This window comes from Ammospiza caudacuta, chromosome 7, assembly GCF_027887145.1.
Source record: "Ammospiza caudacuta isolate bAmmCau1 chromosome 7, bAmmCau1.pri, whole genome shotgun sequence".
NCBI classification, from domain to species: Eukaryota; Metazoa; Chordata; class Aves; order Passeriformes; family Passerellidae; genus Ammospiza; species Ammospiza caudacuta.
The window spans coordinates 21440306-21467431 of record NC_080599.1 but is presented as its reverse complement, the minus strand read 5'-3'; the positions used below and the strand labels follow the sequence as shown (position 1 = coordinate 21467431).

General features: G+C 46.2%; 1 protein-coding gene across 2 annotated transcripts; it reads left to right on the top strand.

Moving 5' to 3' along the window:
• Window positions 1–550: 550 nt before the first annotated feature.
• FAM20B (FAM20B glycosaminoglycan xylosylkinase) lies at window positions 551–26841 on the top strand. 2 transcript variants are annotated; one of them, XM_058808380.1, is made up of 9 exons: window positions 567–587; window positions 1262–1501; window positions 7064–7496; window positions 10817–10903; window positions 12779–12888; window positions 14968–15139; window positions 18776–18967; window positions 21254–21313; window positions 23392–26841. In XM_058808380.1, exons 3-9 carry the CDS (start codon window positions 7120–7122, stop codon window positions 23621–23623), a joined length of 1230 nt encoding a protein of 409 aa, XP_058664363.1. In that variant the 5' UTR covers window positions 567–587; window positions 1262–1501; window positions 7064–7119; the 3' UTR covers window positions 23624–26841. The 2 variants fall into 2 exon arrangements, with proteins under 2 accessions (XP_058664362.1, XP_058664363.1); XM_058808379.1 differs by lacking the exon at window positions 1262–1501 and having other exon boundaries at window positions 551–587; window positions 6966–7496.
• Window positions 26842–27126: the final 285 nt, after the last annotated feature.

The window sequence follows — 27126 nt, the reverse complement described above, 5'->3', positions numbered from 1 at the left end:
TTATAAAAGGAGGTGTATTGCTCAAGACTGCACATAGTCATAATGTGTAGTATAATAGGGCTATATAGTATAATAATATTGTTTAAGAGGGCTGTAATTCTAAACTATAATTCTGTAATTCCAAAGTCCGAAGAGCCGAGTGCCTCTGAGGGCGGCGCGCGTTGTTACAGGACCCGTTGCCACAGCATCCTGCTCCTGCTGCGCGCAGCCCCGGCTCAGTATTTTCCATATGCACTTGACAAATGTGTGTGACAACGCGTGTGACAAATGTATTCGCTGGCTTTCCCCCAAAAGCCGGGGATCCTCCCCGCAGCCGAGCAGCGGCACCGGCCGGACCAGGGTTAACCCCGCCGCCGCTGCCGCCGCCCCATTGGCGGGCGCCCCCCCAGCCGTTCCCATTGGAGGCGCCCGGCCGCGTCTCCCCGGCCAGGGCAGCGCTGGCGGCTGATTGGCGGGCGGGCGGCGCGCGGCGGGCGGGGCGGGCGCCCATTGGCTGGGAGGCGGGAGCGGGGAGCTGGGCGGCACCATGTTGTGGGGCTGGCGGGGGCCGGCGGTGGCCGGGCCATGGCGGGCGGGCGGCGGGCGCGGTGAGTGAGGCGGGCGCGGGCGGCGGGGCTGGGCCGGCGGCGCCTGAGGGACGGGAGCGGGACGGGACGCGACGCGGCGCTGCTACGGCCCGGGGCGGGTACAGCAGGGGCTCCCGGGCCTGGCGGCGGGAGGGAGGGGGCGGAGGGGCGGCTGCGCCCCGCGGAGCGCCGGAGGGGCCCCCGCGGCCGGAGCGGCGGCGGGAGAATCGCAGGATCCGGGAGTCGGTGCGGCTGGAAAAGACCTCCGGGATCTCCAGTCCAGGCGGTGACCCAGCAGCGCCTTGTCAAGCAGCCCACGGCACCAAGTGCCACGTCCGGGCTTTCCTTACCCACCTCCGGGGACGGTGACTCCGCCGCCTCCCCGGGCAGCCCGTTCCAATGTCTAATCACCCTTACCGTGAAAAAAATTCCTCCCTGTGACCAACCCCTTCCTCTGGCGCAGGGTGAGGCTCCGTACTCTTGTCCTATCGCTTTTTACCTGAGGGGAGAGCCCACCCTCACCTGGCCGCATCCTCCTGTCAGGGAGTTGTGCAGAGCAGTGAGGTCCCCTGAGCCGCCTTTTCTGCAGGCTGAGCCCCCCCAGCTCCCTCAGCCCCAGACTGGTGCTCCAGACCCTTCCCCAGCCCTGTTCCCTTCTCTGGACTCGCTCCAGCCCCTCCCGTCCTTCCTGACAGGTCCGGCCGAGCCCGGCTCCGGCCCCGGACAGCCCCGCTCGGCGGGGGCTGCACGGACGCGGCTCTGGCAGATGGGATTTGTATCTGCGCTCCTGCGGTTCGTTCCTCTTCTGGATGCTCGCTTTGAGCTGGGGACCGAGCCCCGTACAGCTGTGAAGCCTCTCTGGCCGTCTGCTAACCCTTGGGAACAGCCGTCTGCACCGTGGGCTCTCACCCAGTGCCTGGCGCAGCTTGGCGAAGGTCATTGTCCACTGGTGGAAAAATTCAATGTGTGTGTCCATAGAAGAGTGCTGGCTGTGGTTGTTCAAGGCATGGGTTTGACCCCTTTTTAAGGATATCTCTCTTTGGATCCTTTCTGGATACAGATATGCATAAGCACTGCAGCTGTTTCATTGTACCTTCTGAGGCCCTACAACATCCATAGTGCTTTAGGGGCTGAGCAAACAGAGTAAACTGTAAAATGTAGATCCTAGGTTTGCAGTGGATTCATTGTGATTGGATCTCACCTTGTATTTATTACAGAACAGATGTTCTCGTGTCTTGTTTTAATTTGAAAATTACTCCATGCACCCGTCGTGTCCTTAAGTCTGACCCACATAGTTACTACAAGATTTGCCTCCATTTGAGGTGGAGAGTTTATTTTGCTTCATGGTACGAAGTTGTCAGCTCGGTTCTGACCCCAGAATTCCTGCCTCTCCTCAGGAGTGGAGCAGGCTGATTGGCACCATCCTCCAGCAGAGACAGGCTCATCACTGCTAAAATCCAGATTGGTACATGGACCCTCACTAAATTTTTAATGTCAGTCTTATGTAGGAGATGAATAAACATGTCAAGTGGAGAAGGGAAACTGCAGAATTTTCTCACTGCCTTGGCTTCATTTCCAAGTGGAACAAGGCTCCTTAAAGCATTTCCAGCTGGTTTTATTGACCTGTAGTGGTCAGGGGGAATGTCAGGAACTGGGATGGGAACAAGGGAGGGTTGTTCTGGCTGTCTTCTGACCAGGTCCCAGCACCCTCTGTATCAGTGCCTTTGGCTCCTGCCCCTGTCCTGTTCCATTCCCCCTTTCAGTGCTCCCAATCCCTCCCTGCCCACGTGGCATTCCCAGCTCCCTGCCCCTGGGTTGCCCACATGGCCAAGGCAAGCAGACAACTGTTGAGCCAACACTGTGGCCCTTCCTGCAGCACCCCTGGCTGCCAGCTTCCAATAAATACATAAACCCTGGCTTCAAAACATCCACTGTCCTCTCAGATGCGTTTGGAATTGGCTGGTGGATCTAAGTGAAAAGTGTGATTATATAAACTTTGTTTCCATAGGAAAGGGTGCTTGGTGGAAAGTCATTCAGCAAGGAGGATTCACGCAGCCTGCTTTCCTGAGGAGTTGTTTGCCACTTCCTACCCCAGCAGCTCCTGCCTGGCTCCCAGGGGCCTCAGTGCCTGGTGGCTTCTCCTTCCCCAGGGCTGCACCCAGGAGCTGCCTGGATCCCACCCACCCTGTCCTTATTTGTGCAGCCAGCTGAGTCAGGTGTTCCTGTTTGCTGTGCCGGCAGCTGGGAGAGATTCAGGATATTTACCCAGTTGTCCTTGGCTTCTCAAGGCTTCTGTCCTCTATCTGGCCTGTGGTTTTTGTAAAGCTCATGCAGATAGTCCTCTGACAAATTTGGCAGAAATGCAGGTGACAGATTCTTGAGTTAACTAAGGGATATAGCAGGCCAAGGTGGGCAGACAGATGGACAAAATGATTTTGTTTCTTTCCAGAGCTGTGTGAGAATATTTCAGGCCGTTACTGATTGTTGCAGCTGCAGGCAGAGATATTGCAGTGGTTAAAATGCTCGTGGTCTTTCACATTTATCAGTGTTATAGCTCTCAACCAGGGGTGCAGTTGTGTTTGTGGAAAGTTTGAGTGTAGACTGTCACAGATTTTGCCTGTAGATAACGAGGGTTTTAGGAAGAAAGGAGATGGAGAAAGAGCAGACAAGTAAATACGTGGGAAGCCTTGAGCACTGGATGACTAAACTTGTACACAAAGCAGGCAGCACGCAGATAGTGGAAGTGACAGAATGAGTCTGAGAAATCCAAGGAAAGGTCTGTGGGAGCCTGCCTGTGGAAACTGGAATAACAAGGCTCACGCAGAGAAGGGAGGCATGAGCCACCAAGGAGCTGGCCAGAGAGGGGAGGATGGGCAGGAAGATTGATCTGGTGAGACTGAAGGATGTTTTGGGGAGAGGAAAATGTCACTACTGTGTGCGGTGTTTCTTCAAGGCGTTTTCCAGGATTTACTGGAGAACTTCTAAAGGCCTTTTGATAGGTGATCCCAAAAGGTATAGTGTATATAAGAAAAACCCCTTGCATTAAACAGGAATTAGACTCTACTTTCACCATATCCATTTCAGATCAGTGTCTGTTTGAGCTATGATTTTTTGTGTACTTATGCTGCCAAACTAAACCTTTGCCTGGCCCTGGACCTGATTTGTGACTTGGAGCATAATGAAATCCTGGCAAATTGTACACACAAGTATTTTTGACATAGCAGCTAAAAAGCTTTATGATATAAAAATAAGATTGTGATATGAGGCACGCCATTGATTTTGTGACTCCAATAAAAAATGTCTTGTGGGATTTTTCTGGTAACTTTGCAGGCTGCTTATAGTAGCTGTAATTTTTGTAACAGGCAAATTGCATGTTGTTTTTTGAACTGGGAGTGAAGTGGTCTGATGTTGGTATTTAATGCCAGAAGACATGCTTTAATTCTTTAATTTTGTGTGCACAGTGACCCTCCATGATACTGAGGAGATGCTGTTATTTGTATATTGACTTGGGAGACTCCTACTTGCTGAGAATAAAGACCTGGTTGTAATAAGAGAAAGAACTGATCAGGAAATTTCCCAAAGAGGTAGTGAAGAACAAGAAACATTTCTTAGGCAAACCTTGCAGTTGACTACAGCATTAAAAAGCTGGTAGGGCTGTTTATTTCTGGCTGTTTTCTCTTTTTGGCTGGGTTTAGTTTTGTCATTGTCCAAGACCCTTTTGCTGTTCATTCCAGAGATCTGCTCACGCTCACCTTATTTTTTCCCTTTTAAAATTTTGGTGGTGTATTGTTATTTCAATTTTCTCATCTCTGACCTCATTCCAGGGCCAGCTTGACACTTCTGGAGTTCTCATAATCTTCCTTTCCAATCCAAGACTTTGCCAAAGACTTGTCTTTTTCAAATTACTTTCTTCCAAAACAGCATAAATATTTTCTTACATTGCCTTGACGCTGTCACCCTTGCCATCTTCAATTTAGAACAGTAACCTCAAGTTCTTGCTGTCCGTGGTAAACTTGTTCAAAAAAGGATTCAAATCCCTTGGCTTGCAGAGCAGAGAGTGTAATGTTGGCACCAAGGAGCAAAGTGCAGGCTGTGCTTGGAGCACTGGGAAATTGATTGCATGGCAACCTCGGGGGTGCTTTGGTGTTTGTTGGAGGAAGGCAGCCGATGACTCATGTCCTCAGATGTCACTAAAAAGTGACGGCCAGCTCACCAGCAAATAGTTAAATACTGAATTTTATTTGTTTTTGTAACTTCTGTTTACCTCATTGGAGGGTTTCAGCCAAAATTAGTTTCAAAGCCGTAACAGAAGATAAACTAAGTAAATTACCTTTCATTTGGGTGACTGTAGTTGTATTCTCCCCCCAGGTCCCAGGAAGAATATCCCTAGAGAAACTCAGCATTCCTGGAAATCAGTGTAGAAAAGTGAGTGCTCATATTGAGCTGCAGAGGTGTGAAACACCCTGCCCTGAGCTTTAGTGCTTTAATCAGCCAGCACTGCACTGTGAGGCTTTCTTAAAATGTGAGTGTAGACATACTCATATCCCACAGCCAGGAGTAACTGTTCTGAAATGACCTCTGTTCTTCTGCCTAACTCCTTACAAACTCTAATAGATTTTAAAAATGAGTGGAAGCAGTGCTCAAAATGATTCAGAATTAGTAGTTTTAAAGAGGTGAATTATGCAGTTAAAATGAGAGGGTGCAGGTGCAGCCAATCCGCTTTGCTTGTCTGCTTAGGTTTAAGAATAATGTGATTATTATTTAAGGATCTGTTCCTGGGTGAGTCTGTATCTGCAGGAGTGAGAGCTTTTGGGTCAGGTGCATCTTCCTTGTGTGTGCTTCACATTCTTGTGCTTGCAGTGGGTAATGTGCAGGTGGCAGTGCTGTCTGGAGAAGAACAGGCTGCCAAAACAGAACTAGATGAAGAATAATAATATGTTCTAATTTCCATATAAACATGTGATTTGTTCTCTTTCAGTATGAGCACAAGCACTTATTTTCAGCAGGTTAAAATCAGTATTACACAGTTAACAGGACACTGTGGTTCTAGTCTGAAGCATCCCAGAGGCTTCTGCCCTTGCTGGGATCTCTGTCCTGCTGTGAGTGCTAACAGGGATGTGGGAGAGCTGTGTGGGTCTGCTCTAGACCTCATGTAAATTTGTTCTGGGTGCTGTGGAGTCCTCTGTGGCTTTGCATGTCCTTTTATACTTTTATACTATACTCTTACACCATGCCAGCCTGATTGTGCACTGAGGGCTGTGACCTGTGTGTGCCTCACCAGGCATGGCCTGGCTGTCCTGTGGTTGCTGCTGGTGAAGGAGCCTGTGGCAGCTCATTTTTTCCAGTGCCATGATTAATTATGGCTGATTTATACACTTACTGTTGAATTGCATGAAAAGGCTTTTCTGTGTCAGTCCTCCCTCAGCTCAGGGTGCTCTCTGGGGTTTGCATGATCACTGTGGCTGCTGAAGAGAAATTCCTGCTGGCTCCCAGTGCCCCTCAGAGGTGTGCCTCATGTCCCCTTTCTCTTTGGCTTCTGACTGCATTCAGCTAGTGCTAGGAAGGTAATTCTGTCTTTATAACCCAGTACAGTTGATGGTGCATTCTCTGGTCCTTACATGCAAACACTGCCCTGGCCAAGGCTTCTTGAGGGACCAGATGTGTCTTGGAGCCCACTGTAAATATGGAAACAGATGTGGTTTTAACTGTTGTAGGTGAGGATATGAGAACAGGCAAGTGGTCTGGGATATTTTTTCTAGTTAATTTGGTTGAGATTGCAGACACTTTATGTATTTTCTGTGGTTATGGGTTTTACAGTTGAGTGCAGAAGGAACTTAGCTAACTGTGAGGAAGTAAAGATGTCATCCCCCACCCCAGCTCATATTTTTTTAAGAATGGAAAAAAAGCTGAGTAAATTATAATGGCAGCAAATGAAGGGCAATAAACAATTAAGTCTATTCTGTGCTTATGTGTTGTACCTTCAAGAAAGAAGGTTGAGCAGCTGTTCTCACTGTTGTGAGCTGTCTTAAAATCGACCTGGGAGCTTTGCTGAGGGATTGGTCTTTAGGACCCCAGCAATCATGGGATCTTGCACTAATGGAAGAGTGCGTGTGAAATTGGAGCAATCACGCTAAACTACAGTTCCCTGCAAAAGTCTTGCCTGTGGTGGTTGCAGCTGCTATGATTTCAGCTGTGCAGAGATGCTGTCTGGCAATTTCCCCTTCTGTGCAGATCACAGCCAGGCTGCAGGAAGGCAGCAAGGCCAGTGTGTTTTAACACAAGTGTTCAGGCTGTAGGATACAGGTTTCTATGAGTGCAGGCTTATGCTCCAAGCATAAACTTGATTTTGAGTTTGGCGGGATCTGCGGGATTGTAAGTTTGTGTTTTGTTTATTTTTAGGGGTACCAGGAGACGCTTCAGTGCTGAGACATCTTTTACAATGCAAGTTAGGCATGAAATTCACCAACTAACACCCCCTTCCTCACCCTGATCTCCAGCAGACTTCCCGTAACGCTCGGAAGAAAGGCTCAGGGGAGAAGGGCCGGAAGGCACCATGAAGCTGAAGCAGCGAGTCGTGCTCTTGGCCATCCTCCTCGTCATCTTCATCTTCACCAAGGTTTTCCTCATCGACAACCTGGACACGTCGGCCGCGCACCGCGAGGACCAGCGCGCGTTCCAGCGCATGCTGGCGGGGCTGCGCGTGGCGCTGGAGCCGCGCCTGGAGCACACGCTGCAGTCGCCCTGGGAGATCGCCGCGCAGTGGGTGGTGCCCCGAGAGGTGTACCCCGAGGACACCCCCGAGCTGGGCGCTGTCATGCACGCCATGAGCACCAAGAAGATCATCAAGGCTGATGTGGGCTACAAAGGGACGCAGCTGAAAGCTCTGCTGATACTTGAAGGAGGACAGAAGGTTGTCTTCAAGCCCAAGAGGTAAATACTGCTTTCAATGTCTGCGTTAACAGCTGCTTCATTTACATACACTATTCTTCTCCATGTTGTCACATTAGTGTTTAAGTTAGGAATTTTGAAAGACCATCCTGTTATTTTTGAGACAGAATAATGTCACTCATGCACTGGGGTCGGGGCAGGAACAGGCAAGAGGCAGGATTGTAGAAAAGGCAAAGAAGGCTTTATTCAAAAGAACCACGCGATTTTTATACAGTGGTAGGATAGATTCTATTCTATTGGCTAACTTACAGAAACATCTTGCTCACGCACTGTCCTTGAGAGGAACAGATTAAAATAAAGTAGACAAACAGCACCTGCAAATTGTTTATAGTCAACAGGTTATCACATCTTTCCAGCTCCCTGAAATTCCTCACAAGTCACTGTGAGAAACACTTGCTGTTTCTCTCTCTCTGTCCCATGGCATCCACAGAATAGAACCTTGCTGGTGCTCTAGTAACATTAGCTGTCTCTCAGGCTGTACAGCCTTGATACAGCCTGTCTGTAGATTAAAAGAATAATCACTGTGTTCAGTCCTGAGGGGATCTGGTGTTTCTGAGCAGTATCTTCCTGCCTGTGGAAGTGCAGCTTCTGGCAGTTTGGAGACAAGCTTTGCCTCCTTGTTGTGTCAGACTGTCAGGAGAGGGTGCAGTTCAGGAGCAGGGAAGGAAGGAAGGAAACTTGGCAGTGGTCTCAAAAGTACATCTGTGTGTCTGGTGTAGTTGAATGTAGCTGTAAAAATGGTTTGGGTAGGTCAGAGTGAGGGCCCCTGAGCCTTCTGTCTGCCAGCAGTGAGTACTGGAGAATGGAGGGTAGTGATACTTCCTTGGTATGGCCTCAGTTTACAATGATCCTCAGAAAAAACTGACATGATTAAATGTTCTGAAAAGTTTTGGAAAGTCTTGGCTGTAAAGCTTTTTGAACTCTTTGTCTTTGGGGAAAAGGAGAAGAAAGCTGTTAAAAAGTAAGACTGGGTGTGTTTTAGGAGATTTCACTGCAGATGAGAAGTGTCTTCACAGAAAAAGATTTTGGGCTAAGCAGGCATTAAGATTTCCTGTTAATGAGTGAGTGCAGAGGCCACAAAGATGCTCTGAGGGTGGGAGCACCTCTGCTTGGAATCAGGCTGAGAGAGCTGGGACTGTTCACCTGGAAAACAGAAGACTCCAGGGAGACTTTAGAGCCCCTTCCTGTGCATAAAGGGGCTCAAGGGAGATGGAGAGGGACTTGGGACAGGGGCCTGCAGTGACAGGACCAAGGGGAATGGCTTCACAGTGACAGAGAACAGGGATAGATAGGATAGTGGGAAGAAATTCTTCCCTCTGAGGATGGTGAGGCCCTGGCACAGGTTGTCCAGAAGAAGATCCCTGGAAGTGTTCAAAGGCCAGGTCTGACAGGGCTTGGAACAGCCTGGTCTAGTGGAAAGTGTCTCTGCCCATGGCAGCAGAATTGGAATGAAATGTTTTTCCAGCCCAAACCAATCTGTGATTCTATGATTAGAGAATGAGAAAAAAAAAAATCTCTGTACAGCCAATTCCTGCTCTGGCTGGAGCTCCCCTGCAGGCCCAGGCAGTGTCAGCCTTGCACACAAAGTCCTGGTGGTACAGGAGGCATCTCCTCCAGTGGAAGCACTGGGGATTCACAGCATTCCCATAGAGCTTTCTGTGCCAGGGAGTGCAGTCAAGCATTAACTGAGAGTTAAACTGCATTCTGTAATGCCCTGTCTGTGCAGGCAAACCCAGGCTCTGAGCTCCAGCAAGGACACATGCAGCTGGGAGTGTTTATAGGAGCACTGGAGAGGGTGGCTTGGCCATCCTGGTAGGCCCATGTTTTGTTTGTGACTGCTGAATAGCCAGGCTTGTGGGCAGAGTCCTGTTCTGGCATTGCAAGAGAGTCTATTTAACCAGCTTTGGACCTGAAAGCTCTGTCAAAGTTACTGCTAAGAAAAGTTCTGAGCAAACTTCCCAGCAGGGGAAGAAGGAATTACCTCATTACTTTTGCTCTGGAAAGGACTAGGTGCCTACTGTGCATGGAAACAAAGAGTTTGGTCAGGATTTACTAATAAATTTTAGCTCTGCAGCTTTCAAAATGTGACCATGTTTCCAAAAGCCAGCTGTAAGTGCCTACCAAAGACCTGCCTTGGAGGACATGTTCTGAGGATTCACTGTCTCATTTCAAATTTACTTGAAATTCAGCCCTATTTACTAGCAAATAATACTTGCTGTCATCACATCTGGTGGTATATGTGACAGAAGGTGCTGGTTTGGTGAAGGCTCCCATTTGGCAGGAATCCTGCACTGCTGAATTCTCTTTTGAGCTGCCCTGCAGAGAAGCTGGAGCATTGCTCAGGCTGGGGAAGTGGATTGTCTTCTCACCCCACATCCTCCCTGAGCAAGGCTAAAACAGCAAGGTCCAGCTCTGTGCCTGCTCTTACACTGCTGTTGCTGCTGCTTGAACACAAATTCTGCTGGAAATAATCCACTTTACACAATTTGATACATAGATGGAAATAAGAAAATAGATAACCTAATCTGGCCTTTTTTATTTGAAAACATGTTGCATTTCACCCCTTTGCTTAGTATTGATTGTGGTGTTTCACACTCAGCTGCAGTGTGGTTCTGAGGCAGTATCTGCCCTGATTCAAATGTCAGGCAACTGAGAAATTGGTGTTTGCCTTGACTAAGTACCATCTACTAAAAGATAAAAAGGGGAGCAAAAAGCCTTGCACTTCACCAAAATGCACCATTGTTTTTGCAATGAGTGACTAATTTCTGTTTTTTGCTGTTCACCATGTCTTTTCTCTGCCAGATTAAAGGCTCTGTTTATACCCAGCATCGTCCTCAGGTTCACACTTGCTGATTTTCTATCTACTAAAGATTGCATTTGCCATCTCCTCCACAATATAAGATTGTATTTGTTAATGAGAATTGTTAATGTACAATTCTTTCTAACCCCAAAATCATCTGTGGAGTTGCTGCTTTCCAGAACAAATAGCCCCCTGTTCCACAGCAGGGTCTGTGCTCTTTGCTCTAAGATGTGACCTGGCATATGGTTGGATTAAAATGTATTGGTTGGAATGTGAGCTGCTTCCCAAGCTCTGGACACCACTGTACATCACTGACCTTTCCTCCTTATTTACCACTTCAACAGTCTGGGCACTTTAATCCCCTTGATGCTTTTCCACTCTCCATTGGCAGTCACTTGCAAAGTGACCCAGTGACTCTAACTATTATTAAATTGTTACTCTGAACAGCAGAATTGACAGGATTCTACATAGACTCACTAAATTTGATTTATTTCAATTCCAGATATGCCAGGGATTATATAGTGGAAGGAGAGCCCTACGCTGGCTACGACAGACACAACGCAGAGGTGGCAGCCTTTCACTTGGATAGGTATGGAATTGCTGCTTTACCTGGTTTGATTGTCTGTGGAAAACACCAGAAAGAAAGGGGTTCTTTGAAGAATGCACCTCAGATGGGAGTTGCCTCTGACCTGCCAATTTACCACACTGAAGCCAAAATAAGAATTAGTTCATTCCGTGAAACTTTCTTTCTGAGATCTGTTCAAGAATGTAACATTTTAGATACTTGTGAAAAGTTTGGAAAGGAGAATGAGCCCTGAAACCACTTTAGTTAATATTACAGGGGAGAAAGAGCTTAGCCAAATGCTGTGGAAGAGTCTGAAATACTAAATGTGTGTGCTAAGTTCATGTCCAGTTCACTAAAAAGTCAAGAGTGATGTCTAGACTAACAATTTAGTCTAGAGTAAATATACATCAGTGCATCCTAGAGGAAATCCAGTTATTCATATCCTAATTGTGCTTGGAGTACCCAGGTGCTTTGGTGGACCTGTGCTGGAGGTGCAATTACAGGAAAAAATGAAAATTACAGGATGTTCAAAGAATGGGACAGAATACAGCAGGCACTGAATGTCAATAGTTATGAAATGCTGCTAGAGCTGCAATTTCACATAACAGAAATGAGCACAGTCTCTGTTTCCTCATAGGAAGATTTGGAGGTGAAAACACATAAAATCTTGAGAAAAGGAATAAGGAGGGACAAATGTAACAAAGGATAGAAAAACTGAAACTGAAGTTTCTCAGTACATAGAAAAGAGTACATATCACTGTGACTAAACTCACAGGTGGTGACAGAGATGTCTGTTAGTCCTGATTCACCTGTGGAGCTCATTGCACAGTAGAAATCAGTAATTCTAGGAAGAATTAGAATATCCAGGATGATTAGTAGTTGAGTAACACCCATTGCTGCTACAGCCAGCTTGTGCTGTGGGCCAAACTCGGGGTATATTAAGAAGATAAAAAGATAAAGGAGCCAGATGTCAGTCCATTTGTGCTTTCAAGGAGCATACAGGCTTCAGGTTCCCTGAAAAAGCAATGATTGAACATTCAATCAAAGCCTCTCTCAAGTGTCCAAATCTCACTTAACTCTTCTTTGCTCTCCATTTGGTCATGATTTTTGCTTCTTTTCTCTGGTCTTTGTCTGTGGCTCTGCACTTCTTTATTCTTCAGGAATACCTTTTCAGGATCTTTATCCAGAGGGTGTCAAAAGTGCATGAAGAGAGTTGGGGCTGACACTCCTTTGATGTTTGTACTTTAAGCACTTTTAAAATTCCATTACAAACACCCAAGTCATTTGTGGTCACAGAGCAAAGGCTGTGGCAGGCATGGGAGTGGAACCTGGATCTTGTAACTGCAAGTTTTATGGGTATTCTTCCCACCTCTGTTTTTCCAGGCCCTTCTCAGGCATTCACTTTTATTCTACCATTCTCTCTTCCCTTCTCTTTCCTTGTGCCAAACAAAACAACTCTTGGATTGGTTGCTTTCAAGTGTAATTGAATTTGGCTTAAGCACAACATTTTAATAGATAGTGGTTCCCACAAATTAGAAATTATCTTTCCAGGTGACCAACCCACAGCCCATATGGTTTTCCTGCTTCAGCCTGATTCAGACACATGATGGATATTTCTGGTGTGAGGTCTGAGTTCTGAGAGTTGGAGCATGGTGCATCCTCTGTTGCTTTAACAAAGGATGTCACTGATGGCCTATAAAGTAAGTTTAATATCCAGGCACATAAGAAAAATGAGTTTCCTTACTTTGCCTCAGAGAAGAGAGGAGGTTGCTGCAGGGCTCCAGCTTTACTCTTTGGTCTCTATCATCTCTGACAGAGACCGAGAGGGTTTTTTGTCTTAGTTTTGAACTGCTGCCTGTGTTGCCAGTTCTCAGGCTGTGTTTTTTCTACCCAAATCAGAATCCTGGGTTTCCGCCGAGCCCCGCTGGTGGTTGGCAGGTTTGTGAATCTGCGCACGGAGATCAAGCCCGTGGCCACGGAGCAGCTCCTGGGCACCTTCATGACTGTGGGTAAGTGCATTCATGGGCTGTGCTGCCCAGGGAAGGGAAAATCCTTCATGGGAAAAAAGAGCTGTGGGAGCCTGACACAGTTCAGAGCAGTTAACCATGATGCAGGAAGCTCTTTCTGTGCCAGGAGAGATCTTGGATAACCCCAAGGAGGACTTGGTTTTCTTCAAGTACTGTTCCCTCATGCTGCTGTTACAGATGGGATTTTTATTTTTTGAGTAAGAATTTTCTCTCTGCTGTCAAAAATGGTTAGAAAAGTCTGTGATTAGACCTGAAAAGAAGAGAATAAAGTTGTATTTAATGTGAAGAGAGTGGTGATTTGGGGTAATTTATAGAGCTGACACACTGGTTGGTATTAGATGTTGTTTGTGCTGCATCAGAGCCTGCAGAGCATTTACAACCAATGGCAGAACTTCCCTGTGTTGTTTACAGCAATAATGCTGTGAAGGACACATAATGGAAGCTATTAATGTGAACTCCTACCAGGTGGTCATTAAGCACCAAGAAATTACTTATGCTGCAGCCTTAACTCCCTGAGGCTTTCATAAACCATCCAATTATTACTCTTTTGTTTGTTTGTTTCATTTCCTAATCAGAAGGCTCCAGAGATGATTGTTCCTTACCGCTGGTAACGTTCCTATTAGCAGCCCTGCTGGCAGTCTCACCTGCTGCCTGACACTGCCACTTACAAGGTGCAACTTCCAGATGAAAGTTTCAGCTCAGCCTCATCAGCCTCTCCTGGCATTCACATGGGGTTCCTGCCTCAGGCAGGCTTTCCATTTTCCAATTTCAGCCAAGATAACCAAGCTGTTTGCTAGCAGCAGTGCTGACTTGAGAAGTAAGGCTCCAGAAATGTTCATTGCTCCTTCTTAGATTCCTTGGAACTGCTATTCTGCAAAGCAGGAACTAAAGAAATGGGTGGATCTTTGGAGGAGGTTATGATGTTTTGTTAGGCCAAATTTGACCAAGTTCTTGAGTTTTTGAAGAAGAGAGAATTCATTCATACTCAGTGCAGGTTTACTGGAGTTACAGCTAGAATCTAAAAGAATTCTGTGTCTTGCTAGACCTGCTGCAGCCCCTGGATGGGAAGAGAGACTTGCAGGCTTTCCATACAAATGAGAGATCTGGTCTGCAAGCTCTGTGTTGGTGATGATCTGTGACATCCTCAGGTTGAGTGACAGGATTCTGGGAGCTCAGGGTGTGGATGGAGGCCTGAGAGGCAGGGATGTGTGAGGGTGGGAAGGGAGGAACATGGCATTTGGAGAGCTGAGCCTGCTCTGGGGAGGATATTGGATATAGAACCAAAGGAAGAAAGGACAGAGGGTCATCACAACCAAGTGAGACATAGCTGAAGAATATTCTGGAAGAACATCTGTGAGCATGGAACTGGATTTAACTTGGCGAGGTTCAAGCAAAGGTGGGTTAAAAAGGGGAAGATAGAAAAGGTTAAACTAAAACTACTAATGCAGGCTACTCCAGGATGCATCAGTGTTAATGGACTAAAGGCTGCAGTGTTTTGTTGCTCCTCTCCTGTCAGAACACACTGATGAAGCTGTGACAGATCTGCATTGCTAGATCATGTGAGAATGATACTTGGTTCTGTCTCCTCTGCTGAGTCAGCTTGTGTACTGAGATGTGTGGCAGGTCTCAGGGCACCAAATCCCTTTGGGTCTCTTTTCACTTATTTCTCTTTGGTCAGCTTTTTCAAGTCGGAAATCTGACACATGAAGTATGAATTGTGAAAAACAAGCAGTGTTAACATTGCAAAGTCAGGGTCCTCAGGACTAGGAAGGAATCACAAAAACTTGTTGAGAGTGTGATGTATTAATTTTCAGAGTGATAAAGTCATTAGAAAATATAATTTAATTGCTCTCTCCTTGTCATATTATTCTTTAATTGCTCTGAAGGAATGGATGTCTGTGTAATCTCTTTTGAGCCTCTCAGAGACAGGAACCACAAAGACAAGCACAGTGAAATCCTGTCATGGGGAAACCTCTGCTGCAACAACACGCTCCTGAATTTCAGTTGGATTCCTTGGATTAATACCTCTTCATTTGATACCTCTTAATTTTTCTTGTGAAGGCAATAACACCTGCTTCTATGGGAAGTGCTACTACTGTCGGGAGACAGAGCCAGCCTGTGCAGATGGGGACATCATGGAGGGCTCGGTGACCCTGTGGCTGCCGGACGTTTGGCCCCTGCAGAAGCACCGGCACCCCTGGGGCAGGACCTACCGTGAGGGCAAACTTGCCAGGTATGAGAGGGAACGTGGCAGTGTCATTCCTTACAGATGATCATTAGCACTGAAATGGCCCGTGGTTAATTAAAGAGCTCTGAGTGGTTTCAAAACCTACCCAACACAAAACTAGTTGTGTTGACAGCTTTCTTAGCACAGCCGTAGAAGCTGAGAAGTCCAGAATAAAATTGAAATTAAAATGAGGGAGAAAAAAAAAATCTTCCTTGTTTTCCACAATACTAAGCACTGCCCTTTTCCTGTATCTTGGCTGGAACAGAACTCCACAATGCAGGCACTCCAAGCTCTGAAAATCTTGTCTGTGGGCAGGCTAAGATTCTTCTCCTGTGCCACTGGACCTTCTGTTGATGCTGTGGCCCCTGAAATGTGGCAGCACTGTGCCATACCTAATTTCATGATCCTTGTAGGTAATTTTCAGAGTTGTGGACTGGTTTAACTTAAGCTAGGCCCTATGTCATGGTTTGACACTGGCCAAACACCAGGCACTCATAAAAGTTGTTCACTTACCCTCTTCTGTTACAGTTGGGCAGAGGAGAGGGAAGAAAATTAACAAAGGACTCATGAGTTGAGATAACGACTAGGAGAAAAAAAAACACTCTAAGGGCAAAACAGGTCCAAATTTAAAGGTATAAAGTAGATTTGTTATTAACAGAGTCAGAGGAGGATAATGAGAAGTAAAAAAACCACCTCTTTTCCACCCAACCCCACCTTCCTTTCCACCAACAGTGCAGGAAGACAGGGTGTGGGAGTTTTGGTTCATCATTGGAGAGCTTTTCCTGTTCACTCATGGAAAGAAGTCTTTTCTCTGCTATGCCATTGGGTCCCTCCCACAGGCAAACAGTTATCATAAAACTGTTGTGGGTCACTTTTCTATGGGATGCAGTCTTTTAAGGATAGGCTGCTCCAGTCTGGGAGCAAGGAGAGAACAATAAAGCTCTCTCTTTCTCTGGAAGCAGGGGCCCTCTCTCTCTTCAGGCCTCTCACTGGACCACAGCTTTCTCTGACATCCACCCACTCTGCCATGAGCACTTTTCCCATGGGCTGTGCGTGGATCTCTGCATCCCCCCTGGACTTCATGCATTGCAGGGGGACAGTTTGTTTTATCAATGTCCTCACCATGGTTTGCAGAGGAATCTTGGCTCCTGGAGACATCTGGAGCACCTCCTCCCATTCTTTCTTTTCCACTGACCTTGGTGTCTCCATGTTGTTTTCCTCACATGTCCTCACTTCCTCCTCCTCTTCAACTAGAAGAAAAACTGCTACCTGTAGGTACCATTGTCAACTTGCACCAATTCAAAGATTGTTGCAAGATCCCACAGTGCCCAGAGGCCAATCCCATCCAGGTTCTGTGCTGGGGAGTCACTTGTCATGTTTCCACTGCTGGCCATCAGAGATTGGCTCTGTCAGACATGCTGGAAGCTTCCAGCAGCTTTTCACAGAAGCCAAACTTGTGTCCTTCCCCTGTTACCAAAAAATCAGGCAGTGCCACATCAACACACCCTGGAAAGTCCTTTGCTTTGAATGCCATCAGTATTTGGTGACCATGCTCAGCATGTCAAGAATGCCAAATCCCACATTTGTTCTTCTGTAAGCACCATTCTGCAATAGATGTAACACATCTGAGTTCTTGAGGTGGGAATGTTTTTGCCATGACCTGAACAAATGGGTTTGAGCTTAGTAAATTTTTCTGACTCTGTCTTGAACTTGAAAGTGATTAGAAGAGATTTTCAGTCCTTTATCTAAAGTATCCATTGATTTCCAATTATGTGATTGTTCTCAGAAAGAATCTCATCCAAAGGCTCTCTTGAATTGTTTTAGGGTACAAAATGCACAGATTGAATTTTGAGCAGCAGATGTTTTTTCTTTCCCAGCAGGTCAAAATCAGCTGTGTTCAGTACATGATACATGCAGTGATGAACAGGATGAATTTCTTGGAGGTGTTCCTCCTGTTGAGAGGCTCCTTTTCATCACACCCTGCCTGCTTACACAGGGGTTTACCTTGAGTCCTGTGCTGATTTGATATTTGGTGTATTTAAACTCACACTTGCCTCCTTCAGATGAGGTTACAAGGTTCTGGTGTTTTTCACCATGTCATGCTGCACATTTCACTTTGAGAGATCAGAATTAAAGGTTCTTGGTGTCATGCTCTCCTTTTTCTGTGCCTGGTAATTGTGAAAAAATAACTGTAAGAATTTTTTCCTGCTCTAGCTGCTGTTTTAAGCTGACCTTTTGAACGTAATTCACACAGGCACATTAGTGTATGTAATTTTTAATGGAGGTGTAATGGACAAAATCTCTGACCTTCCAAGGCCTGTGCTAATACAATGTAAATTATCAGAAATGAGTGTTGGATGAAAGTGTCTCTTGAAGCACTGCATGGACAATGAGAGAGCATACCATATCTGAACAATTGTGGCAAGGAGATTAAGTACTGCTCTGAAGTAAAAGGAGAGAAAAAGAAACACTTGAGGGAGAGTGGGATGCAGCATAAGAAATGTAGCCAGAACAAGGAGAAGAGGTTCTGAGACAAATCCACTGCTGTGTGGATTTGTGCAACACCTTGAGTGTGAGTTGGACCTTGGTGCAAAGATCCCTCTTCCCAGGGGAATTTAGGCACAGCATTTGAGGAGCATGGTGATCTGTTATTAGGAACATTGAGAAGATAAATTTTTAAGCTCTCTGATTTGGACACCTGGAAGAAAGGTGGGATATTGGGATCTCTGGTTCCAGACCACTAGAAGATGAAGTGGGATATGTGGCTTTTGTAGTCAGTAAATTCTGATCTTCCTACTTTTATGACTATCTGCAGTTTTGAGCATGTCAGAAAGTCTCTCCAGCTTGTGTTTCTTCCATCTCTGTTTCCAAATCACAGATGGTTTAAGGCATTTCCAATTTAACTGCTATTTTGTGAAGGATTGTTTCAGTCCTTACGTGGAAGATGTCCTTGTTATTTAGGTGGACAGATGGAAAGGATATACACCAGAGATTTGGCTCTTTTGCTGGTGGTGTTGAACAGCTTTGAAAGCTGTAAAGAAGAAAATGAGGAAATTTAAAATCCTAGCTTTGGAGAATTGAGACATGACATCTGTGTTATGAAATTATGTGGAGAAGGAGATAAGAGGGAAGCTTGAAATCATGTCAGTGGAGAAGGTGAGATACTGTACAGAGGAGGGGAGGAAAGAGACAGCTGTGAGTGAGGGACAGTGACCACTGTGAAGCCCTTCTGGGGGCAGAGGGGCCCATTAAAAAGAAAAAAGGAAGAGGATGGAAAGCCTGATGGAAGCAGCTCAAGGCAGTGGAAACACACACAGAACTGAGGTGTTCCTTGGGAAGTTGAGGGAGGCAAGGCATGGCAGTAATCTTCCCATAACACAGGCTGGCTACTGTGGAGTTGTGAGGAAGCAGACTCTTTGTTTTCCATAGGAAGATGATCTTTGTGTATCTTTGAACTGCTCCATAGGCTGGGATGTCAATGCAGGCTTTACTCTGCTCATAAACACTTGTCCAGCTCTCCCTTCTTGCTCTAGCCTGGGCTGCTGCCCTTTCTTGGTGCACCCAAAGTGCCCCAGGGCAGCTGTAGCTGCTGCTGCTGAGCAGGGTGGTTCCCTGAAGGCTGCTTGGTTCCCTGTGCTGCAGGTGGGAGTATGACGAGAGCTACTGCGACGCCGTGAAGAAAACGTCCCCGTACGACTCGGGCCCGCGCCTGCTGGACATCATCGACACGGCCATCTTCGACTACCTGATCGGCAACGCCGACCGGCACCACTACGAGAGCTTCCAGGACGATGAGGGAGCCAGCATGCTCATCCTGCTGGACAATGCCAAAAGGTGAGCCTGGCCATGCTCCTGCTGCCCTGGCAGTGCTGGCTGCAAGGGCACACAGTTAGCTGCTCTGTCTCTCTCTCTCTGTTTCCTCTCTTTATTCTTTAGTAGCTTTTGTAATACTCTTTCCTTTTTATCAGAAATTACTCACCAAATCTTAGGGTCCTTCCAAGGCTGTGGTGCTGACAGGACGTGGGGGAATGGATTCAAACTGAAAGAAAGTGAGAAAGTGGATTTATATCAGATATTAGGAAGAAATTCTTCCCTCTGAGGGTGGGGAGGCCCTGGCACAGGTTGCCCCATCCCTGGAAGTATCCAAGGCCAGGTTGGACAGGGCTTGGAGCACCTTGGTCTGGTGGGAAGTGTCCCTGCCCATGGCAGGGGGATGGAACAAGATGAGCTTTAACCCAACTCTTCCAACCCAAACCATTTTAGGACTCTGTGATTGTGCTTTAGATACTCTTCTGTCTTGGCAAAGTCCTACTCAATCTACAGAAACTCCCCAGTTAACACAGTATTTCCCAAAACAACTTTCAAAGGCTTGCTCAAGTCTCTCCTCCTATCCCAGAAATGCCCTTTCCTTTTAGGCTTTTAATTAATGGAAGATTGAAAACTTTGGCTTTTTTATTTATCACCAGTCAGTAAAAGTGAGTGCTGTAATAAAAGCAGATCTTTCTAAGATGTGTTTCTGAATTATTGGGCATTCCCTGCCTTCTGGATATGCCTACTCTGGCTTTGAAAGGTTCACAGTTTAGAATGGAGGTAAAGTGATACCAAACACAAAAATGATCATGTTCTAAATGTCGACATTAACTCTTACCTGAACAAAAATATTTTAAAAATGTGTTTAGAATGTGAATTCTTCTGTCCTTGCTATAGTTTTTTTATATTGTCCACTATAGTTTAGGTTAAAAATCACATTGAAGACACAGCCTTGTTTAAATCATAACAATTTGATTGATTTTTCTTAAAAACATAAAGGTCATCTATTTGCCTACTCATAATTTAGTCCAGCAATTCTGGATTGTTTATTTTTCTGGTGGCTGTGAAGGACCAGCAGTTCCTGTGGCAGGCTCTGCCCTGGCTTTGCACAGCACTTGTACCCAGTGTACACAGCACTTGAGACCTTGCAGATCCTTGCAAGGCTTGGAGTTACCTTTCCTTTCCCATTTATCTTTTGTATAGTGGTTCTGTTGTTCCATCCATCTTTCCATCCATCCTTCTGACATCAGCCTATTCAGTAATACTCCAGTATGACAGCAGGATGCATTCCACCTTGGGACTGCTTAATTACTGCTGCTTTAGGTGAATTTGGCAAAAATGTTCTTTCTGTTCCTCACTGACAGTGTGCTAGGAGGAAGGAAGGTAAGGATTAGTCACTGGAAGTGAATATGGGGTTTGAAGGTCAAGTCCTTTTGTTATGGTCCTTTCCTATGGCATTATGAAAATATTTGTGGTGGGGCTTTGCAGGCTGACAGTAAATTGTTTTCTTGAAAATTTAAGTGATTTATTTATAATAAAATTTTAAATTACTTTCAGCTCCTTTGAAATAATGGGTATGGGACAGTTTTTCATAGAACCATGGTAGATCTCAATTTGGAAGGGACCCATAAGGGTCACTGACCCCAACTCCTTATTTCTTACAGGGCTACCTAAAACTAAACCATGTGAGTAAGAGCAGATGCTCCTTGGTGCCATGACCACTTCCCTGGGAGCTTATTGAGTTTTAAAGCTATGAATAACAGAATTATTTGGGCAGCATAAGGCCAGGCCCCTGCAGCAACTCATCTTTATTGAAGGGAAAGTTCTTAGTTTAAAACAGTATTATGAGGAAGGTGAAACTATGAAAAATAAATCCAGCATGTGTTTGGATGAAACTTGAAATACTATGGAAGCTTTCTGGCTTGAACTGTTTAAGTTGATCACCTTGTTAGTGAACTGTTGGTGCTGTTGGGCTCCTTCCCTGCCCAGCTGTGTCAGACAGGCAAAGCTCCCATTCTGCATGCCCAGAATAGCAGTTATTCCTTACCCCTGCATCATTTCTAAACTTATCTTGGTCTGATAAAGAACTGGGTATGCTGATGCTGCTTCTGTTTACCTGCTTAGCTCATGCTGATGAAAGTTATATCTGCAACTGGTCTTTGACTGTTTTTATTTTAATTTATATTGTTTGATCTCTTGGAGCATGAAATTGCCTAGTATTGATTTCTCTGAATTCTTTACAAAGCCCTTTATGCTGAGAACAACCTTAGGAGTTCAGCTGGTTCACTTGGGTTTCATTTTGCTTTTCAGCTTTGGAAACCCTGCCCTGGATGAAAGAAGCATCTTGGCTCCTCTCTATCAGTGCTGCATGTAAGTGAAACACAGGGGTGCTGTTCACTTATGTAATTCTGTCCTTAGGTTTGCAATTTCATTAACTTGGGAGCATTCTGGCAACCTGAAAAGGTTTGCTTGGGTCCACAGTGCTGTACTTTTTGAGATATTGTCTGTCTGATGGATGGGCACTGCCCAAGAAGCTGAGGAATCCATTTTCATGAAGGCAGAGGTTGGCTGCAGAAAGTGTTCTCACCTCCAGGTCAGTGGTTCAGCTCTACCCACAGTCAGTGTGACAGGCACTTTGCATCTGCAGCTGTCCCACCCAGCTCCTGGCAAATCAGCATTCACATCCCTGCTTGACTTCTCCCTGACAGTAGTGAAGGATGGCAATTTAATAAAGGCAATTTAAGAATTCCAAACACGGTTTATAAAAAAAGCCTGCAGCCCTGCTAAGGGGGCTCCTCTCAAGTAAAATGTGTAGTTTCTTTGCAGAGTTTTGTTTCTGCTTTGGCCTGGTGAGCTGTGGTTTTATTTTCAGAGGCTGTGACTTTTTGATTTCTGTTCTGTGTCCAGTCTCTTACCAGGCCATTGCTACTTCTCATTAGGAAATAAATGCTCTAAGGGCTGGAATACCTCTCCTCTGGAACAGCCTGAGAGAGCTGGGGTGTTCAACCTGGAGAAGAGAAGGCCCTGAGGAGACCTCAGAGCCCCTTCAGTGTCTAAAGAGGCTCCAAGAGAGCTGGAGAGGGACTTGGACAAGGGCCTGCAGTGACAGGACAAGGGGGGAATGGCTTCACACTGACAGAGGGCAGTTAGATGGGATATTGAGAAGAATTTCTGCCCTCTGAGGAGGCCCTGGCACAGGTTTTGTGGAGAAGCTGTGGCTGCCCCATCCCTGGAAATGTCCAAGGCCAGGTAAGACAGGGTCTGGAACAACCTGATCTAGTGGAGGGTGTCCCTGCCCATGGCAGGGGGGGTGGAATGAGATGTTCTTTAAGGTCCCTTCCAGTCCAGGCCTTTCTGGGCTTCTGTGAAAATTTCCAGACAGAAAAATACTGAGATACCAATTTCCTGACTCTGATACTTCAACATGAACTCCTTCAAGCCTTCCAAATGGAGCTTGTCTGTGAAGCTTGTCTTGAAAGGTTCTGTCTTCCAAATTCTCTGGGACCTTTGAAGCCTGGGACCTTTGCAGAAAGCCTGGGCTCTCATCTTGCACTAAGCACAGCTTCCTGCATGCTGCAGTACACCTGGCCCATGTTCTGCAAGATCTTTTTAAAAGTCACATGCAGAACAATTAAAAAACTTCTAAATTCTTTAGTTTTCCTGCATTAGTTTTAAATATATGTTTAATTTCGTGCTTTATTGAAATTCTTCTGGTGTCTTTGTCATCTTGATTCCCCCAAATGCAACCAGAGAAGAAGTTTATCTCTGTGAGACTATGCAATTTCCTGCTTTTCAGATTTTCCTTCTTTCTGGTACTGGGCAAATGCCATATGATAATTACTTTGCATAATTGTTTTAACTATAGGTTTGTTACAACACTTTATTTTGCTGGTTTTATTGGAAGCCATCAAACCCAAGGGTTTAGACCAGGGATGCTAAAGATTTTGCCCTGAAAGGTTTGGGGGAGAATCCCAAGAGACTTCACAGAACATGGGAGCTGAGATGAGCTGACACAAGCAAGCTCAGTGGCCAGTGAAGAGGAAAGGTCACTGCTGTGTTCTCTTTCTTGGAAGTTTGGTCAACTGCCTTTTGTCCTTTGTGATTCATTATTGGTCAGTGATGCTCTTCCTGAGGTGACCTTTGTTTGAATTTGTTGATTTTCCTTCCTTTCCTTTCCAGACTGTGTCTGGGAGGCCTCAGGATGGAAGACCTTCTGTGCTCTCAGCTGGAAGTGTTCCTGTGTAACATCAGAGTTTTGTCACACCAGATTGATTCTTCATCACCTTTAATTTTCAAATTCCATTAGATCCTGTCTGAGATGCAGTTCCACCTGGACCCTGCCATCCCAAACCCACTTCTGCGCTGAGTCTCCATTCTTGAAGAGCCAGTATTCCCAGAGGGATGCAGCAGGAGCCTGGTGTGGTGATGTGTGTTTGTTTCTTTTGCAGCATCCGGGTTTCTACCTGGAACAGGCTGAATTACCTGAAGAATGGAGTCCTGAAGTCTGCCTTAAAAACTGCCATGTCTCATGACCCCATCTCACCTGTGCTCTCCACCCCTCACCTGGACGCCCTGGACCAGCGGCTCCTCAGCATCCTGGCTACAGTGAAGCAGTGCACAGACCAGTTTGGGCCAGATGTGGTGCTGGTGGAAGACAGGATGACTCTGTCTCACTTGTAATCCTAGCAGGAACACGAGATGAAACTCCTTTTTTAAAAAACAAACAAACAAACAAGCGATAGAAAAACAGCACAATCAGTTCAGAAGGGCTGTGGCCAAATGGACTGACATGAACAGGACAGCTCCCAGGCCAGAGGAAGGGAGGTGACAGTGGCTGTCTCCTTGGGCTGGCAGCAGTGAGAGGTGGGAAGGAGCCTGGGTCGCTCAGCCCCGTGGTGGCCTCTGTGCCGTGTCCATTGCCAGCAGTGGGCACCGCGCTGGATGAACGCGGCTCTGGGTGCTGTGCAGAGTGTGGAACACTGAATCCTCTGTGGACTGCATTGCAGGGGACCCTCAGAGATTGACAGAACAGTCCCTTCCCCTTCTCTTCCCCCTTTACTCTGGCGAGTTTGTTCATTCAGGGTTGTACACAATCAGCTCTGAGCTGGTTGGGCATTTTACTGCTTCTCTAGAGAACGAGCAGGGGTGAATAAAATAACTGTTGGACTGAAGAGTTGTGCCACCCCCCGGGGTGGGATGTTCTTCTGGCTGTCTGAGGGGTGGGAGAGGGGACCTGCTGCTCACTTGGCTTTTCCTTGATAAAAGGCTGGGAAAGGGGGCTGCCTCATATGTGATAATGCTTCAGTGTTTTTGCTGAAGTCCTATCGAAGGTTTATGCACAGGGTTGGAGATTTAGGAGAGGACAGGGTGGTTATACAGCACTTGATAGTTAAGGGGTTATAGTAAGTTTCCATGTGTCTTGTCCCTCTTTTTTTCAATTAATCTGGCAAGGTCTGAGTAGAGAAAATATCCTTGCGGTCCTGTGTCCATTATAACCAAATGTTCATTCTCTTGTAGCTGAGGAGGACAGAATCTGTCCTTGGCAGCAGTTCTGTGTGGCGAGGTCAGGCTGCTTTACTGTGAGCCCTGAGTGCTGTGCAGCCGCTGGGCATGTGGGACTGGAGGAAGAGGTGTCTGCTGGACTTCCCCAGCCACCAGCAGTCACCTGAGGTGTGCAGACATCCCTAAGCTCTGCTCTGTCTTCATCTCACCTGAGAGAGCTTCCTGCTGCTCCCTGTGACCACAGTTCAGCACTGCTGTTCTGGGGACACCAGTGCTGGGGTCCCACGTTCACCTGGCTTGGCTGTGGCTGAGCTGAGAAGCTGTGACCACTTCCAGGAGGTTTTCTGCCTTCCCCAGTTGCTTCCTGCAACCCCCTCTGCAATGTTCTGCCTGGGATGGTCATCAGGAGTCCTCACTAGTGGTTTTGCCACAGATAGAGAAGAGTTGGCTTTCAGGACAGGCCTGCAACACTCACCTTGTGCTAGTCCTGTTGTCCTTCAGCACTGCAGCCTGTGCTGAGTTTGTGTCATGGAACTGATCACCTTGGGGCAGGTCTCAGTTTGTGTCTCCAGAAGAGAAGCAGCTTCATCATTGTTTCCAAATTGAACAGCTTTGGATCAGTGTTCAGCCAGCATGGTCCTTAGTGTAAGGAAGGAGCTCCCTTCCCCAAGTGATTACAGGTTACTGAACTCAAGAGCAGGAGCACCAAAATGTCAGTTTGAGCCCTTTTCCTTGATTTTCTTGTCAGGAAAATCTAACTTCCTCTTCTCTAACTGCAGGGTGGCAGGCAGGTGAAGAGCTGTTTTCTGTTCTTGCACCTTGGCCACACCTGGTCCAGGAGGTGTCAGGGAGAGGGTTTATCTGAAAAATGCAGGCACTGCTTTATTTTGTTGAAGTCTTTTTCTCACTGCACGAGCAGAGTATCTTGAAAGTAGAATGTGACTGTTTACCTGGGATTGAATTCTCTGTTATTCTTGCTCTCTTCTGGACTTGGCCACAACCATAGATGCCATAGAGCAATGAGATGATGGGATGGGATCTGGAGTTATTTCCTGGAGTTCCTAGTCAGGATGGTGACACACAGCCAGCTCTGAGGACACTGTGAAGCTCTTGCCTCTATCAGCTGATAACAGAACAAACTTTGGATGGTGCCTTTGTGGCAGGAGCAAGCTGGTTTAAGCTGTTTCCCAGGAAATTTCAGATGATTTACCCAAAGAGGAGATAGTGAAGCACATGATTGGTGGCTTGTAGCATTTCTGAAAGCATATTCTTCTTTTGAGCTTAAACATGAGCTCTTAATATTTTGGGAGGGATCTACCAAAATTTAATTTTTGACTTCTATATGATCACTCTTGATATTTACATTTGATTTAATAATGGGCTCAAAAAAAGGCCTTTCAGTCTTTGAAATTAAATTAATGTTGAGGATTTACATGTTGCTCTTAGCTAAAGCTTTTACTGTCAGATGGAACCTGGGGATGAGTTTTTCCCCAGTATAAATGTCAAAGATTTAAAGCAGGGTATTGGTTTATTTTGGTTTACTTGTGGACAAAGGGCATGAAGTCCAGCATTATCAGTAGAAGGAAGCAAGAAATGGTTGGTTTTTGGGATTGGTTTTTTATTTGTGATATTGATGCCTCTTGTTGTAAACACTACTGGATGTTGGTGTTCTGCAGCAAGAAAGAAAAATAAATTCCTCTCTTAAACCAAAATCGGCAAGATCTGGTTTTGGCCTTGTGACAATTTCTGCCTTTTTGGCAGTGATGGTTGTTTTGCTCAAACACAGAACCCTGGGAGATTTTAAATTGTAACCATTGCAAAGGAAATGAGGAGCAGCATCCACGTTCCAACAGGGTCTGCTTGAATCTCAAAAATAGCATTGTTTGCAAGGCAGGTGCTCTGGGAGGAGGTTTCCAGACACCTTCTGATTCTTGTTCACTGTGCACGTGTCACCCACTGGCCCCAGAGGTTACACACTGGTTGTGTCGTGCTATCAATGATATCAGAGCACTGGAAGCACAGAAATCAAGAACTAATTAAAGAGCCTCATCAGCCATCTGCTATTTACCTCCTTCTCCTTCCCAAGTCAGCCATCAGGGGGAGGAGACACTCGAGTCAGCTCTCCTTCCGGCAGCTGATGAACTGGAGTGTGTCTTGCCAAAAACAAACTTCAGCTCAAAAGTACTAATTTATTAAGAAGGTAATTTATTTAGTGCAGCAGCTGGAGCAGGATGCTGGAAGCAGACTCCCCCTCTTGGATGTGCCAGAGGAGGCCCCTGGGAGCTGCTGCACAAATGGAGTTGCTAATAAGCAAACAGAATGCAATCATGACTTTCTACTCCTATACCCCGGGGTCAGATCCCACATAAAGCAACATTGTGTGAATAAAGATTTTAATAAAGCAACACTGATGGATTGTCTAAGTGTCTCTCTCCCTCCCCTCTCTGTCTCTCTGCAGTTCCAACATGTGGTGGGCTGAATGTGTGAAGTGTTTTGCTGCTGCTGTCTCCCAGTTCCTCCTCTGCTAATGGCTGTCAGTGGCATTTACTCCAGTCATGTATATCCAAAAAATGCAGATGGTTTGCCAGAGCCTTGTTGGTAAGGAAGGAAGAGTGTCCCAAAGGGATACAGAAATAAAACACACCTAAATTGAGGTGTGGTTCTGCCCATGCATCCATCCC